Here is an 18,119-nt window from a genome sequence, read left to right as displayed (position 1 = left end):
AATAAAAACCTGAAATTATGGCTTTTAGTTTTTGGTGTGCCACCCCAAGATTTTAAGTGGCACTATCTGGCCACCCCTATGAATAATTTCTGGAGGCGCCATCAGTCGTTTTTAACAAAGCATGTGTCGCTAGGATGATTAGTAAAGGCGGAAAACACAGACAAAGGAGAAAAAGCAGTTTCTGCTCTTGCACCCCTCTTTAAAATAAACTGCTGTATTTTAAGCCAAAAGAACTGTTGTGTTTGATAGCACAATATGACTACTATATGCTGCCATAGCAGATTCATGGCGCACTTAACCCCCAAACGATTTTTAATTTGTCCATTTTCCCCTTGAAACCCACGTTTACAGACATCGCGCAACCGCTTTTGTTTCAACCTAGCCATAAGAAGAAGGTAAGTAATCGTATTTATTATTCGAAATGTCTGTCATTTTTAGCTTAGAATCATTAATTGGTGTCTAATATTTAGTTAAAAAAAAAAGACATTAAAAAATGATTCACTTACATATTTTAAACAAATTACGTCACAATGAAAAAATTGGCGTCTGTAAAAAAGTCACGGATATCTACATCATAACTACTGCATTTTCCCCAATATTTTAGATGATAAATAATCGATCCAAACAAAGAAAAAAAAAAAAAAAAAAAACATTTAAAATGGTAAAAATATGAAAATGAAAATCTCGGCCACTCCTTGAGGTCTGTGATTTATGCATCGCGACCCTTGTTATATTACCATGTTTCACCCATAAAATCCCCCCAAAATCCAGCTGTGGACATTCACATCTGTGTGTTGAGACTCGATGATACATACTTTATATCGAGTTCTTGGATCAAAACAAGGTAAGTACACAATAACATCTCAATAAAATTGTGGCGTCTTTAATTCTGCTCTCGCGTGCTCTCACCTCCAGTTAGGGTTTTGCTGTTTAAAATGTTTCTTTTTTTTTTTTTTTTTTTTTTTTAAAAAGCCTCTTGCTCAAAAAATTTCTGCCCCAGAAAATGGAGATTTTATGCTTTCCATTGATGCACACATGCATATCGGACAATTTTGAAATTTCTCAGAGCGGAACTTCAAGTCACCTAAAGTCACCGGTTTTACACAGAACAACGAAAATGAAAATTGAAACATGCCTTCTGCGGTTGTTAATACGACAAGATCACTGATTCGTTCATTTCCCTGTCAATCAAGGGATTGAGCGGGGAGAGTTGGAACGGGCCCGTACAGTCCCCGGCCGGCTCCCCCTTGATTTGAATGCATCACACACCGAGGTTATGGGATTGATGGGACCTGTTTGACATCAGGGTTGCCTCCGCACGGCAGGCCCCACCATTCCCACACCTCTTTTAACGCAACACATACATCCAAGGGCGTAGGTTTGCATAGGGACGGTAGGGACATAACACTAGCAACTTTTCAGGATTCTCAAATTGCCCACTTCAACTTTTAAGCAGCCTTATTTCATCACATAAAGACTTCAGATAATGTATATACCGTATTTTTCGGACTATAAGTCACAGTTTTTTTCTGTAATTTGGCTGGGGGTGCGACTTATACTCTGGAGCAACTTGTATGTGAAATTATTAACACATTATTATACCATTTCACATGTTATTTTGTTTTTTTGGAGTGACACTGATGGTTTGGTAAACTTGTTAGCATGTTCTTTATGCTATAGTTATCTGAATAACTTTTAGCGATGTTACGTGAACATACCTGCCACATTCGCATTTCGTTGATCATGCATCATGTAACATTATCATACTGTACATTTATTCAGCATGTTGTTCTCTATTGTATTTTTATTTTAAATTGCCTTTCAATATGACATATCGGTTTTATGTGTTGGATTTTATCAAGTAAATTTCCCCCCATAAATGCGACCTATACTCCGGTGCGACTTATATATGTTTTTTTCTCTTCGTTGGGCATTTTATGGCTGGTGCGACTTACATTCTGGTGCGACTTATAGTCCGAAAAATACAGTAGGTAATTTAGATTTGTCTTACCAAATGTTGTAAGGATAGAATATCACCTACCATTATTAAGTGAATTATTTTCATTATGTTCAGACTTACATTTATAACTCTTTTCACTTGCTGAATGTGCCGGTTCATTTGTCCCCCCCAAAACTGTTAGCTGAATGACTTGAAGCCCCCCGTCCTGCCACAAAGCCACACACACACACACATACTCACACAACCCTGACAGATTCATGTCGACAACATGCCCCCTCCTTCGGAGAGGAGGAATATTAGAGGCGGGGGGGTGTTGGCAGCAGCAGCCACTGTAAGTAATGTAAAAAGTAGGGCTGTCAAACAATTAAAAATTTTAATCGAGTTAATTACAGCTTAAAAATTAATTAATCGTAATTAATCGCAATTAATCGCAATTCAAACCATCTATATAATATGCCATATTTTTCTGTAAATTATTGTTGGAATGGAAAGATAAGACACAAGATGGATATACAGTATATATATTCAGCATGCGGTACTTAAGGACTGTATTTGTTTATTATAACAATAAATCAACAAGATGGCATTAACATTATTAACATTCTGTTAAAGTGATCCATGGATAGAAAGACGTAGTTCTTTATGAAAAATGTTAGTACAAGTTATAGAAATTTTATATTAAAACCCCTCTTAATGTTTTCGTTTTAATAAAATTTGTAAAATTTTCAATCAAAAAATTAACTTGTAGCCCGCCATTGTTGATGGCAATAATTACTTACACTATAAAATCAGTCGCACCCAAGCGCCAGCAGAGGGCAGCAAAACTCTGCAAAACACAATTAACAAGTGGGCCTTTCACTCCTCTGTCATTTAAATCTGTCTGAGCTGGGCCAATTGCGTTAATTGCGTCAAATTTTTTAACGGGATTAATTAAAAAAATTAATTAACGCCCGTTAACGCGATAATTTTGACAGCCCTAGTAAAAAGACATCAATGTTGTGGAGGTGGGGGGAACACCACTAATTTTGCTACTGAAAGCCCAACCTGCATCAGAGCTAGCATAACATTAACCTGCATCAGAGTTAGCATAACATTAAACTTGCTAACCGTCAAAACTACTCCGGTCAGGCCAGCCTCCACAAGGAACACGAAGTCAAGCTAGTCGTCCCTTCTTTGGATCATTTTTATTATGTGCATTGCGGTAATATCGTCCCTACCAATGTTGAGACTTAACTTTACGACCTTGCATACATCATACTCCACAGGGGTGTGGCGGGACGGGCGGCTGGGTAGATCTTCCATGCGGCGGTTCCACTGCCCTAAGCCGGGCCCTCCGATTTCAATGCATACACTGCACTACCCTCCCCACATAGTAATCACATCACGGTGCTGGGTAATGGCTACCAGTCGGGGACCTTGTGCGTCCCCTTATCCCATCCCTGAAGGTCGGTTGATGGGGCGTGGATGCCCAGGGGTACCACCCTGGATCCTGTGGGGATGACGGCAGCCCCCTTGGTGCGCTGCGGGAGGGATGAGCTTCACTGCCCCCCCGCCCCGATTGGCTTAGGAAGTGCCATGGCCATGGGGCGACACCCATGCGGCATTTTCACTCGTCTGCAAGACTATCACATGTCTGATGGGATTCACGCATGATTAGGTGCAGTTAGACACATTCAAGTAGAAAATTTCGGTGTCAGGATTTACAGGATGAACCAGCATAGAATAGGATGCCAACATACTGTACACTCACAAGGGATTCACACAAATACTGGGTTCTAAACCACATGGCTGATTTCTGTACACTCCACCCCTCCTCACATATCTTTCTGACCCTCCATCCCCTCCTCTCTCTTCTTGGTCATCAGGCCCCCCCACATGGTGTCAACCAGAAATACAAATAGCTAACGATAGCACCAACATATTCATAGTTAGTGCAGGTGTCCAATGTATTTCTTCTTGTTGTTTGTGCTTCTTCTGTCTCTGTCGCCTTCTGTTCTGCTGTTCCCCCATAACCCTTTCCTGTTCCTTACATATGACAGAAACCATGTCGCATTTTCGACTTGTTGTCGTCTCAACACACGAAAACAGGCATTTGTCTCGTGATGTTCTAGTCTTCTGAGCTACATTTTCAGCTCGTCATCGTCATGAGAAATTGTTCGTCAATCAAATATTATCGCCATCGTCACGGTTGACAAAAACAACAATGACACGAAGAAAGGAAACTCAACATCATCAGTGTTGTTAATAACGGCGTTACTAACGGCGTTATTTTCTTCAGTAGTGAGGAATCTAATTAATTACTTTTTCATCTTGGCAACGCCGTTACCGTTACTGAGGCGGGAAAGCCATGCGTTACGATGTTGGTTGACTGACACGAGAAAAATCTGAAAAAGACGGACTCACGGAGACGAGTGAGCAGAGCAGGAGTGGGGAGGAGGCAAGGGAGTGTGACGCCGTTGCAAACGCGATGCTACTATGCTAGGTGGCTCCAATAACACCTGACTGTAGCCAATAGCCTACAAACTACGCCCACATGATGCGTCGGTAGATATCACTTATATACAGAACTAGATGCAAATGACAGACACGCCGGCATTAGCAACATGTATAATAAAGAACTAGATGTGTTAGTAAACAGCCGCCATCTTAAAGCAGTAGGCTTCTCAGGAAAGCTCTGTTGTAGAGAACCTTCCTAGCGAAGCTGAGTAACTTTTTATCTAAAATGCTCCTAAACTGGCAAAACTTAGCTTAACTCTATCTTTAAATGATGAAACAGTCTTAAAACTTACACATGTCGAAAATAGACAGAAGGGAACTAATGCAATAACGGGAGCAATTTTAACAACTTTAACGGTTGACTCACACATTTAAATGACTTCCACACATAGCAAAGGTTACTATGAAGTTATCACAATATCCTCAATACCCCTGCGTCTAGTTAAGTTTAGGGTAAAGAATTGGGCTAGGGCCAATTGTCCCAAAAACCCTTTGAACTTCACATTGTGTGACCTGTTTTGTTTTGTTTTTTTGTTTTTTTTTTGAGAAAAAAAAAAGAAAATTATCACCAGTTACTTTGCCAAGTAACTAATTACTCTTACATTCAGGTAACTGAGTTACAAACGCAATTACTTTTTGGGAGAAATAATTTGTAATTGTAATTAATTACTTTTTTAAAGTAAGATTAACAACACTGAACGTCGTAATAGTACTCGAATTTATTGAGGTGTGTGTCATACTCTTTACGGCAAGTATGTACAAGCATTAAGGGTGTAACGGTACATGTAATAGTATTGAACCGTTTCAGTACGTGGTAGTCAGTTCGGAACGGACGCGTACCGAACGAGTTTCTGACGTAATATAACCCTTACTTTTCGAGGCTGTGAGTCGATCGGGTTACAGTTTCTTTGTGTAGATTATATTTACTCCGTCTTCTACTATAATGAGGACCAACACGGTAGGGCAGTAAGGTACGTCGACGGCGCGACAACGTGGCCGCCGCGAGAACGCAGTGAAACGCGGGTGTTAGAGTCAATTAGCCAATGCACACCAGTCACAGTGCGGCCGCGTGTTAGATGCGTCCCAGAAGCGGCTCAACGCGACGCACGCAAAAAGAACGGCAGAGTTTATTATTTGACGCGAGACGCAGCCCTCCTGCGTCAATACTACTAGCTAGGATCGGGCAGACCGGAAGTCACTCGTGTAAAAATACGGTGGATCCGGTCGATTTTCAAACTAATATGCAATTGTAACCTACTTTTTGAGGCCATCAGATCTCTTGAGTGGTAGATCGGGGCGCAGTTGATTTGTCTTTGTTGATTTACTGCTGTCTTCTCTGCTATAATAATAACCAACACAGCCCCGTGGGCAATACAAAACCCTCCTACCACAACAAAACAAGTAGGAACTAATATTCACATAGGAACTAAAGTTATACAACATAAAATATACAATATAAATGAACACTACATCACATTTGTAAAATATAAACACATAATAAGATAAATAATAGCCCATTTAAATAAAATAAATTGAAATGAGCCAAAACACCTGTAATTAAATAATAAGAATAATACACACATTCTGCTTGCACAATTAAATTTATTATTTTGCTGTGTGGCGCTTTAACTTGAGAAAATCCACCAATAAAGCTTTTGAAAACCGTTCATAAGAAAAAAAAAAAGTTTCATTGAGGCATTTCATTTGTAAAAAACATGTTAAAATCTTTGTCATAGGGATTGCTTTTCTCTTTAGCACAGGACTTCTTTTTTCTTCTTTCTTTCAGAAAGAAAGCTTTGGATGTTGGATTATCTTTAAATACCCGCTACTTTTTGAGCAGAATTCTAGCTATGTATAGGCTAATGTTCCTATTGTTGAAAGCACAAAAGTGTGTAATAAACAACTAGCACATTTATATTTTGCATTTTGTTTTTTTTACTGTACCGAAAATGAACCGAACCGTGACCTCAAAACCGAGGTACGTACCGAACAGAGATTTTTGTGTACCGTTACACCCCTAACAAGCATAGCTCAGGCAAGGACTTTCTTCTCATTCACATTAACAGTGACTCACTATCGCCTCCCATGGTGCAAAGCACAATAACATCAAGATTCCAAGCTACTAAAAAAAGTGTTCCAAGCCACACCAATTCCAAAACAATGTTCTTTGTGGTTCCATGATTGACGTTTAGGACCACTTTGCATCATATGCTATTGTGGCGCAAGTACATTACGAACAACACTAGTCCTTTAAAAATTAAAAACTAAAAAAAAAATGACGTGAACATCTCCTGCAACTGGGAGGAGCGTCCACCTCACAAAAGCTTCCCTAATCGCCAGATAATCAGGTGTAGCCGTTTTGTGTGATCATCCTAACAGAATAATTCTTGCTTGTTGATGTTTGGTAGAGGCGAAAAGATGAAAATACAAAAGCATGATGGGAAATCCCTTCACAGCTCCTTCCCCGCGCTTCTCAAATTCCCTCTTGAAGAATATCCTTTGTTAATCTGCTCTCAACCAGCACCGTTCCCATAATCCTTTGCGCTCGCCCGAAAACTCCAGTGTGAACAGTCAATACATGCATATCCCCAAAAGAGCCTACAATCTATTTGTTTTTATTGATGATAAACAACTAACTACAAAATGAAATATTTGTGGAAATTGAAGATGTCGCTGACCTGAAATCATGCGGAATTCGATAAAATGTAAATAAGGGAACAGGAATTGTCACAATTTACATTATCATGTAATCAATTTGGTATTTTTAGGTGATTATTTTCACGTTGAATTTGATAAATTTGGAATTTTACTAGAGGTATGAAAATATATCGAAAAAGTGATATATTGCGATTCTTTGTAGCCTAAAAGGTTATCGACATGCTCCCACCAAGAATCAATATATATCGTTTTTTAAAGGTGTCAGTGTTTAAAGAGCATATGACACCAGAAAAAAAGTCTTAAATGGCATTATTATGTGAATTAGAATCATATTTTGAGACGATTCGACTATATACACAACAATTTAGCAAAGCGCAGATGACGAGAAATTAGTCTTTTAATCTGCCAGTTAGCCACGCCTACCATTATAGGGCTTTAGCGTCCCCAACAGGTGGATGACGTCAGCGGTAGACTGGGCTCATCGGTTTTACTATTCAGCCCATTGAGGGGGAATTGTTCAGAACGAGGAAAACGCGACGAAGAGAGCCGCAAAATGTCATTGTTTCAGTCTCTCTACTCCAATATTTTTACAGGATATTCTTTTTATCCAAGTATTTTTCCCCAATAGCTATATAAATGGCTTGAGAAGGACCAGTCAGCCCGTCGAGGGGGAACTATTCACAACGAGGAAAACGCGACGAAGAGAGCGGCAAAATGTCATTGTTTCTGTCTCTTTACTTCCATATTTTTACAGGATATTCTTTTTATCCAAGTATTTTCCCCAATTGCTAAATAAATGGCATGGTCAAGACAAATAACAATCTTGTGCTAAGTGGAATATGAAATAATAAAAATCCATTTATTCAAGACGACATGGCAAAATTACTCCATAATGGTCAAAACTGTCGACTTCACCTTTACTGTCGCACCTCCCGAACGATATTTTATGACACCTAAATCGGACATATGTCATTTCCCTTCCCCGGCTTCGGAGAATGTAAACAAACCAGAAGGAGTGACAGCTAGGCGACATGCTAACCCGAACCGAGGGATGTTTCAAAGTCTTCGAAGTGGAAAATCACACGTAACTAGCCTGGATTATTTGACATGACGACCCAGTTGTCGACTGTCTTCGCGGATCGGCAAACCGCCCGGCGGAGAGCAATTTACAGTTCGTTCCCGGGAGGAGGGTGGCTGGAGTTGTTGTGCAGCTAAGGTGCTAACAGCTAACTGCTAATGAGCATGAGGAGAGCTTTTTACATGCCTATCAATGATCAAACGTAAGTAGTCCTTTATTTAAAGGAATTTTGTAGTGTTTACTTTGTAATCACTGTATTCGTATTTGACATAATACAAAACACGATGTTTACTCACTTCCTCGTAAGTCCAATGGTCCCACAGTAAATATCCACGGTGAATGGGAACCTTTTGAAACTCCAAAAAGGCGCATACGCCTCTCCCGCACACAGAATGATTTATCTGCAGCCGTTTGGCTGGCGTGATGCGAAAAATAAACGTATTAATCCGCAAAATCAGCTGAATCCTTCGTCCTCATACACAACAGTACACTGTAGCGTGAAGAGGACGTCTTCTACCGTACACGTCACAGCGCCCTCCTCCTCAATGCAAGACCGAAGCCGGAAGTCAGTCATTTTCATGGCGCGGGATTCAAAAAACTAAATAAATATAGCGATCGCTTCCACACACATCCAAGCGGTCCATATCATTCAGGGGCATAAAATACCACGTGTATTATGAAATAAACATGCTTTTTCGTGTCACAGGCACTTTAAAGAAAAAAAAGGAACCAACATGTTGCTACCAAAATCTTCCATTAGAATAGTGTCTACATTGGCTCACTGGCTGCCATTGACCGCACTATACATCCAGTAGCGTACTGCACATAACACGTCACCTTTGCTCATTAATATTCATGAAGCTAGCAACTGTTGCTAGGGAGGGTCAAACTTGCCCGTGTCACTCATGCTAGACACATGTAAATAGTGTAGGAACGAGATACAGTGGGACAAATAAGTATTTAGTCAACAGCCAATTGTACAAGTTCTCCTACTTGAAAACATTAGAGAGGCCTGTAATTGTCAACATGGGTAAACCTCAACCATGAGAGACAGAATGTGTGGAAAAAAAAAAAAAAAAAACAGAAAATCATATTGTTTGATTTTTAAATAATTTATTTCCAAATTAGAGTGGAAAATAAGTATTTGGTCACCTACAAACAAGCAAGATTTCTGGCTGTCAAAGAGGTCTAACGTCTTCTAACGAGGTCAAACGAGGTCTAACGAGGCTTCACACGTTACCTGTATTAATGGCACCTGTTTTAACTCATTATCGGTATAGAAGACACCTGTCCACACTCCAAACTCCACTATGGCCAAGACCAAAGAGCTGTCAAAGAACACCAGAGACAAAATTGTAGACCTGCACCAGGCTGGGAAGACGGGAGGGAGGGATGGATGGATGGGAAGGAGTGTGATCCCTCTATAATTGGAACACATCCTCTGGTCCCCTTTTTTAAAAAGGGGAATCCTGGTCTGCCAATCCATAGGCACAGTCCCTGATGTCCACGTTTACGTATGTGTATTAACTTTTATTTTTTTAGTCTATTCTTATGTGTCACTTGTCCACAACCTCAGTCAGTCACACGCCAAACTCCACTATTGTCAAGACCAAAGAGCTGTCGAAGGACACCATAGACAAAATTGTAGACCTGCACCAGGCTGGGAAGACTGAATCTGCAATAGGTAAAATGCTTGGTGTAAAGAAATCAACTGTGGGAGCACCCCGTGGCGTCAAAATGATAACAAGAACGGTGATCAAAAATCCCAGAACCACACGGGGGGGACCTAGTGAATGACCTATAGAGAGCTGGGACCACAGTAACAAAGGCTACTATCATTAACACAATGCGCTGCCAGGGACTCAAATCCTGCACTGCCAGAAATGTCCCCCTGCTCAAGCCAGTACACGTCCAGGCCAGTCTGCGGTTCGCTAGAGAGCATTTGGATGATCCAGAAGAGGACTGGGAGAATGTGTTATGGTCAGATGAAACCAAAATAGAACTTTTTGGTAGAAACACAGGTTCTTGTGTTTGCAGGAGAAAGAATACTGAATTGCAGCCGAAGAACACCATACCCACTGTGAAGCATGGGGGTGGAAACATCATGCTTTGGGGCTGTTTTTCTGCAAAGGGACCAGGACGACTGATCTGTTTAAAGCAGATATGTCCAAAGTCCGGCCCGGGGGCCAAATGCGGCCCGTTGTCAAATTTCATTCGGCCCCCAGCCTCTGTCTGGCCCACATACAGACTTGATAAATTGGTCAGCAGTACTGCTACCAGCATATGAAGTAGCTTACACACTAAATGATGCGCCTCATTTACCCACTAAAAGGCAGCAGCACTCTGAGCAACATCACCCCGTGTGACCCTCTACTTCCTATTTTCTGAAATGGCGACAATCAACATGAAAAAGAAAGTTGACTGCGACGGCCGACGCAACAAGAACAGATGGAAGTTGGACTATTTCTTCACTAAAATACACAACAACTGTGTCTGCCTCATTTGCAAAAAAGACAGTCGCTGTTTTTAAAGAGTTCAATGTGAGGCGATATTACCAAACAAGACACGCTGTCATACACGACAAGATTATAGGGAAGATACACAAAGAAAAGTTGAAGCAACTTGAAGCTAGTTGAACTTCACAACAGCAGTATTTTGCAAGAGCCCGAGAGTCGAAAGAGAACGCCACAAAGGCTAGTTGCGAGACTGTTAAAATTATTAATTAATATAAATAATAAAGCAAATATAACAACCAGAATGGCATGCTAAAATTTGCTTAAATATATTGTTCTATGTAAAGGACGTCAGCCAAGGTCGGCCCCCCACATTTTTACCGCACCAAATCTGGCCCCCTTTGCAAAAAGTTTGGACACCCCTGGTTTAAAGGAAAGAATGAATGGGGCCATGTATCGAGAGATTTTGAGTGAAAATCTCCTTCCAACAGCAAGGGCATTGAAGATGAGACGTGGCTGGGTCTTTCAGCATGACAATGATCCCAGACACACAGCCATGGCAACAAAGGAGTGGCTTCGTAAGAAGCATTTCAAGGTCCTGGAGTGGCCTAGCCAGTCTCCAGATCTCAACCCCATAGAAAATCTGAGGAGGGAGTTGAAAGTCCGTGTTGCCCAACGACAGCCCCCAAACATCACTGCTCGAGAGGAGATCTGCATGGAGGAATGGGTCAAAATACCAGCAACAGTGTGTGAAAAGCTTGTGAAGAGTTACAGAAAACGTTTGGCCCCCGTTATTACCAACAAAGGGTACATAACAAAGTATTTAGATGAACTTTTGGTATTGACCAAATATTTATTTTCCACGATGATTTGCAAATAAATTCTTTAAAAATCAAACAATGTGATTTTCTGGGTTTAATTTCCACATTCTGTCTCTCATGGTTGTGTTTACCCATGTTGACAATTACAGGCCTCTCTAATATTTTCAGGTGGGAGAACTTGCACAATTAGTGGTTGACTAAATACTTATTTGCCTCACTGTATATCGTCCCTACTAATGTTGAAAGACCAAACCTCCGCTTTTATGAGAGCTTAATAAGAACAAATAGCAATATTTATTTCAAATAAGTGGAATAATCTAATGCATTAATCTCTTAACTAGTCGTTAACACTCAAAACAAGATGGAGAAATTATTTGACTAGATTTAAGAAAAATAATCTTATCAAGACGTGATAAATTTGCTGCGGAGATATGGATTAAGATTCAGATTCATTCGTTCTGTTTAAGTGCTGTCTGTGCTGAGCAATTTGAAATTTGAAGCTAAAACATCAGCAAAGACATTTTGTGAAGAACTTATAATTTCATTATTTTATCTCCTTATCCACTATTATTGACGGCGATTGACGAACGTTCATCCGGCCCTCCCGGTCTAAATGGATTGGACGCCCATCGCCCTCAATGGCTGCCAAAAAATTAACAAACATTTCTGGTCTGAAAATAACAATAATGCTGTAATGCAACAATGTGGAAAAGAGTCCTGTGTTGTTGCTGCTTGCCTTCCATCACCACCAGGGTTGTTAAAAACATATTAACCTCCACAACATGCACGCCAGCGGCTCATTTCCTGCCTGCTCGCGCATTTTTTGCTGCGCTCATCACTTTTTACACACGCACAACATGATAATGATGTTGCCTGACCTCGTTTGGACCAAACATGGCGGGACGCTGATGTTCCTCAAAGCTCAACAACATGATTATTGCGTGTCGGCTGAAACTTGGCGTGTTGGCGGTAAACGATCGTCATTAGGAAAACATGGATTGTTTGTTTTTCTGAGCTGACATCTGGGAGTTTGTTTTTCAAACTTTTAATATCCTTTATGGCAGTGGATCTTAATTTGAGCTCCCCTGACGCCAACTTGGATGCAATAAATTATGTTGTATCATTAAAAAAGAATGTATAAGCAATAAATAATGCTATGATAAATATAATGCTTGCATACAATGTGAATGAGGCACAACTCAAAATGATCATGACTGGGGATGTGCTGGTTACTAGTAAAAATGTCCCGATCGATCGACATCCCAATCGATCGGGTCCGATCACGTCATTTTCAAAGTATCGGAATCGGCAAAAATATATCGGACATGCCTTTATATATATATATTTTGTAATTAAATCATTTTCTAATTGTATTTAACGTTATAGACAAAATGTCTTACACTCATCCACAGTCTTTAATTTTGGCTTAAAGTAGGGCTATCAAATTTATCGCGTTAACGGCGGATATTAATTTTTTTTAAATTAATCACGTTAAAACATTTAACGCAATTAACGCATGTGCTGCACGACCCACTCACGCATTGTCGCATTCAATCTATAACGGCATCGTTTTACCTTTATATAGAGCTATACGGCAGCGTAAAATGAGTAGAGTGAATTTTGGCAGTCTTTAGAGCCTTTTCTGAATTGGCTAAAGCCTTACAATCCCTCCCTCAACGATTAGAAAAATCGTGGAAAGCAATGTGGGGAAGAAATGTAGTAGTTGATCTTTTTCTTAACACCCTATGTTATTTCCCAACGCAGAGAAGATATATCAATTGGTGGCACTACGCACAGTCATGGTTGCACTTCCCATCATGCATTTGGGCAGAACAGTTAAATGGCTACAGTATCATTTACTGAAAGCTCAACAAATACACTAGATGACAATATTTAGTCACAATTTACAAAGTCACATTTATCCTTTAAGAATTACAAGTCTTTCTATCCGTGGATCCCTCTCACAGAAAGAATGTTAATAATGTAAATGCCATCTTGAGGATTTATTGTCATAATAAACAAATACAGTACTTATGTACTGTATGTTGAATGTATATATTCGTCCGAGTTTTATTCATTTTTTTCTTAATGCATTGGCAAAATGTATATGATCGGGAAAAATTATCGGGAACGATTGGAATTGAATCGGGAGCAAAAAAAAAAGCAATCGGATCGGGAAATATCGGGATCAGCAGGTACTCAAACTAAAACGATCGGGATTGGATCGGGAGCAAAAAAACATGATCGGAACAACCCTAGTTACTAGTTTCAAGGTTTACCGTCGTATGAAAACGTCACGGTTTCAAACCCACTAGAATTTTCCCATCATACCGTAGTAGGTATTAGCTATTTTTTTATGTCCCAGAAATGCAGGCGAGAATGGCTTGGAGCGGCAGCGCTCACCCCTCCCCCTCCGGTTGTTGCTGTGTCCTGTGTGTCGGTAACACTGCTGTCACTGTCAAAACTACACCTGAGTTTTTTCAAAACCCCTTCAAAAGTCTAGTCTAGTCTGGGAGTATTTTGGCTAATGAAAAGAAACAGACGGCCACAGCTTAAAGGAGGAAGGACAACTGACGTGCAGGCAACACCTCCAGCATGATTTCACATTTATTTGACCATCATCCGTCACTTTATACAAAATTTAAGGTAATTAAACAACGTGATGAAAACAAAATAAAATAAATAAATATATAAATAATACTGTATTGGCCCCAATATAAGACAGGGTTTTTTGCATTGAAATAAGAATGAAAAAGAGGGGGTTGTGTTATATTCTCGCTCTAGACATTATACCCATTCACGACGCTAGATGGCGCCAGATATCATTGAAGCGATGTTCTGCCATGACAGATCTCAGCTACTCTCCCAATTCACAACGCTAGATGGCGCCAGATATAATTGAAGCGATGTTCTGTCATGACGGCTCTTAAGTTCAGAATTTTTTACATTAGGCTTAATCTTCGAGTTAGCGGGTGTTTGATTAGTTGGTGGAGTTGATTTCAAAAAATTCCATGCAGCTAGTTAGTTATATATTAGTTTCAGGTCTCCAGAGCGGCTAAGCTAGCGCAAGCAGTGGTGTTACCAGGATGCCAGGTGTAGGTGGACATTAGTCTTACCTGGGGGGGCAAAAAAAAAAAAGCTACAATGCTCAAGGAGGTCGAAATCCAGCGTACGGCTACTGCACCTTAAAACACGTTTTGTTTTCTCCTTGAGATAACTGTTGTTGTGATTTGGTCTAAACAAATAAAAGTTGATTTGATTTTATTTGACTTAGAACACGTCCATAACTGAACAGTACGGACATGCAGGTGACAATGTTTTTTTTAGGTAACCTATTGTGGTTCCTCGGTTTTATTATTATAGTTATTCTTTGTTCCGCAGCCCCTTTGAGTTCATTTTGACCCCCTCAGAATGCTTCAAAATGCACCAAAATCGGCAGGCAGGTCAAGACAGGTGCAATCTTTGATACCGCGTAAAGACAAATTCCAAATAGACTATGTAGCGCCCCCTAGCAGTCATTCGCCAACGCTTTGAGCCCTACTTTGACCCCCTCAGAATGCTTCAAAACTTAACGAACTCAACAGCCAGGTGAACACTGGTGAAAACTGATAAAATGTAAAATGTAAAAAAAAAAAAAAAAAAAAAAAAAAAAAAAAAAAAAAAAATCAAAATATGCGTAAATGTGTGTAGCGCCCCCTAGGAACAAAACCAACATTTCATTTCATTTTTTTTCTTTTAATTCATTTTTTTTTAAGGTGAAAGAGGAGGTAACAACGCAAAGGTTAAAACTTAGAACACATCAGTACTATATGAATGGGATACCATACGTGGTGCCCAGACTGCCATTCTTTGGGTGGGCAGAGCGTGTCCGTGGGTGGGCACTGCCCACCCTGGTAGCACCGCTGAGCGCGACTCAGTTTTTGGGGTTTTTTTTGTCAAAATTATCGCGTTAATGGGCGGTAATTAATTTTTTTAATTAATCACGTAAAAATATTTGACGCAATTAATGCACATACCCCGCTCAAACTGCTTAAAATGACAGCAGTGTAATGTCCGCTTGTTATAAGGGCTGTCAAAACTATCTCATTAACAGTCGGTAATTAATTTTTTAAATTAATCATGTTAAAATATTTGACGCAATTAACGCACATGCCCCCGCTCAAACTGATTAAAATGACAGCAGTGTAATGTCCGCTTGTTAATTGTTTTTTCGTGTTTGGTGCCCTCTGCTGGCGCTTGGGCCCAAATGATTTCATGGGCTTCAGCACAATGAGTGAGCATGGTGTAATTATTGACATCAACAATGGCGAGCTACTAGTTTATTTTTTGATTGAAAGTTTTACAAATTTTAATAAAACGAAAACATTAAGAGGGGCTTTAATATAAAATTTCTATAACTTGCACTAACATTTATCTTTTAAGAACTACAAGTCTTTCTATCCATGGATCACTTTAAGAGAATGTTAATGTTAATGCCATCTTGTTGATTTATTGTTATAATAAACAAATACAGTACTTATGTACCGTATGTTGAATGTATATATCCGTCTTGTGTCTTATCTTTCCATTCCAACAATAATTTACAGAAAAATATGGCATATTTTACAGATGGTTTGAATTGCAATTAATTTCGATAAATTAATTTTTAAGCTGTAATTAACTCGATTAAAAATTTTAATCGTTTGACAGCCCTAGTTTTTTTTTAAACCCAGATATCTCAAAGTAACACATTTTAGAGCTGTAATTGCAATGCCATGATACCGTAATATTTTGGCTTAAGGTTATCATACTGTCAGAATCTTATACTGGCACATGCCTAGTCACACCCCTAACATTTACATACATTTTATTGTGTTGCATTGAGATAAGAGCGTTTCGAGTTACGAGCGTGTTCACGTGACAAGTCAAACTTGCCAGTGTGTCAAGTTGTGTCTTAGAAGGATAAACGTTGAAAATTACACTTCATTTTCAAAATAGCTTCACTTCTACACGGTTTCGTCGTACTCACCGCTATGCGCGTAGACATCTTGTGGTCCAGCTCGGCGCCCCTGTGCTCCCCGTTGGCACCCCTGGCACCGTAGTCCGGAGGCGGCTGTGGCTGCGGCGGTTGTCCAGCAGCCCCGCGGCAGCTCTTGCCCTTGCGCGCCCCCGGCCCCTGCTGCACGACGTTGAGCAGATGCAGAGTACTCTCGTGCTCTCGGTCCGAGCTCTCAGCCTGTCCGCGGCGGTAGCGGTCCTCGCAGGTGGAGTGGTGCCGTCTGCACAGCTCGATCCGGGCGCGGAGACGCTCCACGATGGCGCTGTGGAGCTGCGGCACAGCCGAGCCTCTGGCGGCCGCCGAGGGAGCGCCGTGCGCGGCCATGGAGCCCATGCCGACCGCCAGCATTGGACCGAAGGCGCCAGCGGCGGACTGAGCCGGGGTCGCCTCTCCCATCCGGGGTGAGGTTGGCTTCAACAAGACCACGGCGGGGAAATCACTCTGCTAAGATCCCATGTAGTTAAAAATAATATTCACTAAACAAATTAATAAATAAATGAAAAACACGAGTAAAGTGGCTCGAAAGTGCGATAAGGACTCATACAAAAAGACACAAAAAAACGTCAGGCGATTAATTGCCGTCCTCCTAGGCGTCAGAATCTAATTAAAATGAATTAATCCACACTCAAATTGAATTAATTCGTAATTGACATCTTTTCCACGCGCCGTCACGGTCACATGTTCCTCGCTGGGTCACCCCAAAACGTGTTGGGGCTAAAGTGCGGAGTGGGGGAAAAAAGACGGCAAATCCACTCGGGGTGTTTCTTGTTCTTCTTCTCGGTTGCTTGGCGTATCCGTGGTTTGAGCTCCTTCTCAAACAGTCCATTGACAAGGAGCCGTGTGAGCCGTGCGCGTGCGCGAGCCAACAGAGAGCTTCATTGTGCAAAGCGTTCCTGCTCGGAGGGGACGCGCGCACACGAGGAAGTAGCTGGAAGTACTGAGGCGCTACCTGGTGGACAAATGGGGTAAAGTATGGAGGTAGATTTGTCTCTTTATTATTCAATCAAAAATTTTTTGGGCTTCAATCAAATAAAAAGTTGCTTCAATCAAAATATATATTTTCAATCGAAGAAAAAGTCAATTCAATTTAAAAAAATTTTTTTTTGAATGCAAAAATAAACTTGAAACTCAAAAAAATATATTTGAAAACTATTTTTCTTTGATTGAATTTTTTATATTTTTTATTTAAGTCGTTTTTTTTTTTTTTTTTTTTGATTGAAACAACAGTTTTGATTGAAGTCATGTAATTTTGCGTTTGGACCACATTTTGGCTAGGACATTTGTGCCTTTATTATTCAATCAAAAAATAAGTTGCTTCAAACAAAAAAATATATATTTTCAAAAGAAAAATCACTTAAATCAAAATTTTTTTTTAAATTAAATCATAGAAAATAAAGGTTTTAATGTGAAAAAATATTTCAGACTCAGAAATTCGCATTTGAACACTTTTTTATTCAAACTGTTTTCTTTGATTGAAGCAATGCAATCCTTTTTGTGTGTGAGCCATATTAGGGGTAGGACATTTGTGTCTAAATCATTCAATCGCAATAAAAGTTGCTTTAATCAAAAAAACTATTTTTAATCAAAGAAAAAAATCATTTGCAAAAATATATAT

At 40.1% G+C, this 18,119-nt stretch overlaps 1 protein-coding gene across 1 annotated transcript in view; it reads right to left on the bottom strand.

Moving 5' to 3' along the window:
- Window positions 1–17,487, bottom strand: part of LOC130917780 (mastermind-like protein 2) — a 106,996-nt gene extending 89,509 nt beyond the window's left edge. Inside the window, exon 1 of the mRNA XM_057839463.1 lies at window positions 16,475–17,487. Within this exon, the coding sequence (XP_057695446.1) occupies window positions 16,475–16,900 (426 nt within the window). The 5' untranslated portion in view covers window positions 16,901–17,487. The remainder of the gene's footprint in view (window positions 1–16,474) is intronic.
- Window positions 17,488–18,119: the final 632 nt, after the last annotated feature.

Source organism: Corythoichthys intestinalis, chromosome 6, assembly GCF_030265065.1.
Source record: "Corythoichthys intestinalis isolate RoL2023-P3 chromosome 6, ASM3026506v1, whole genome shotgun sequence".
NCBI lineage: Eukaryota > Metazoa > Chordata > Actinopteri > Syngnathiformes > Syngnathidae > Corythoichthys > Corythoichthys intestinalis.
The sequence above is the reverse complement of the archived record's forward strand: the minus strand, read 5'-3'. Positions and strand labels throughout refer to the sequence as shown.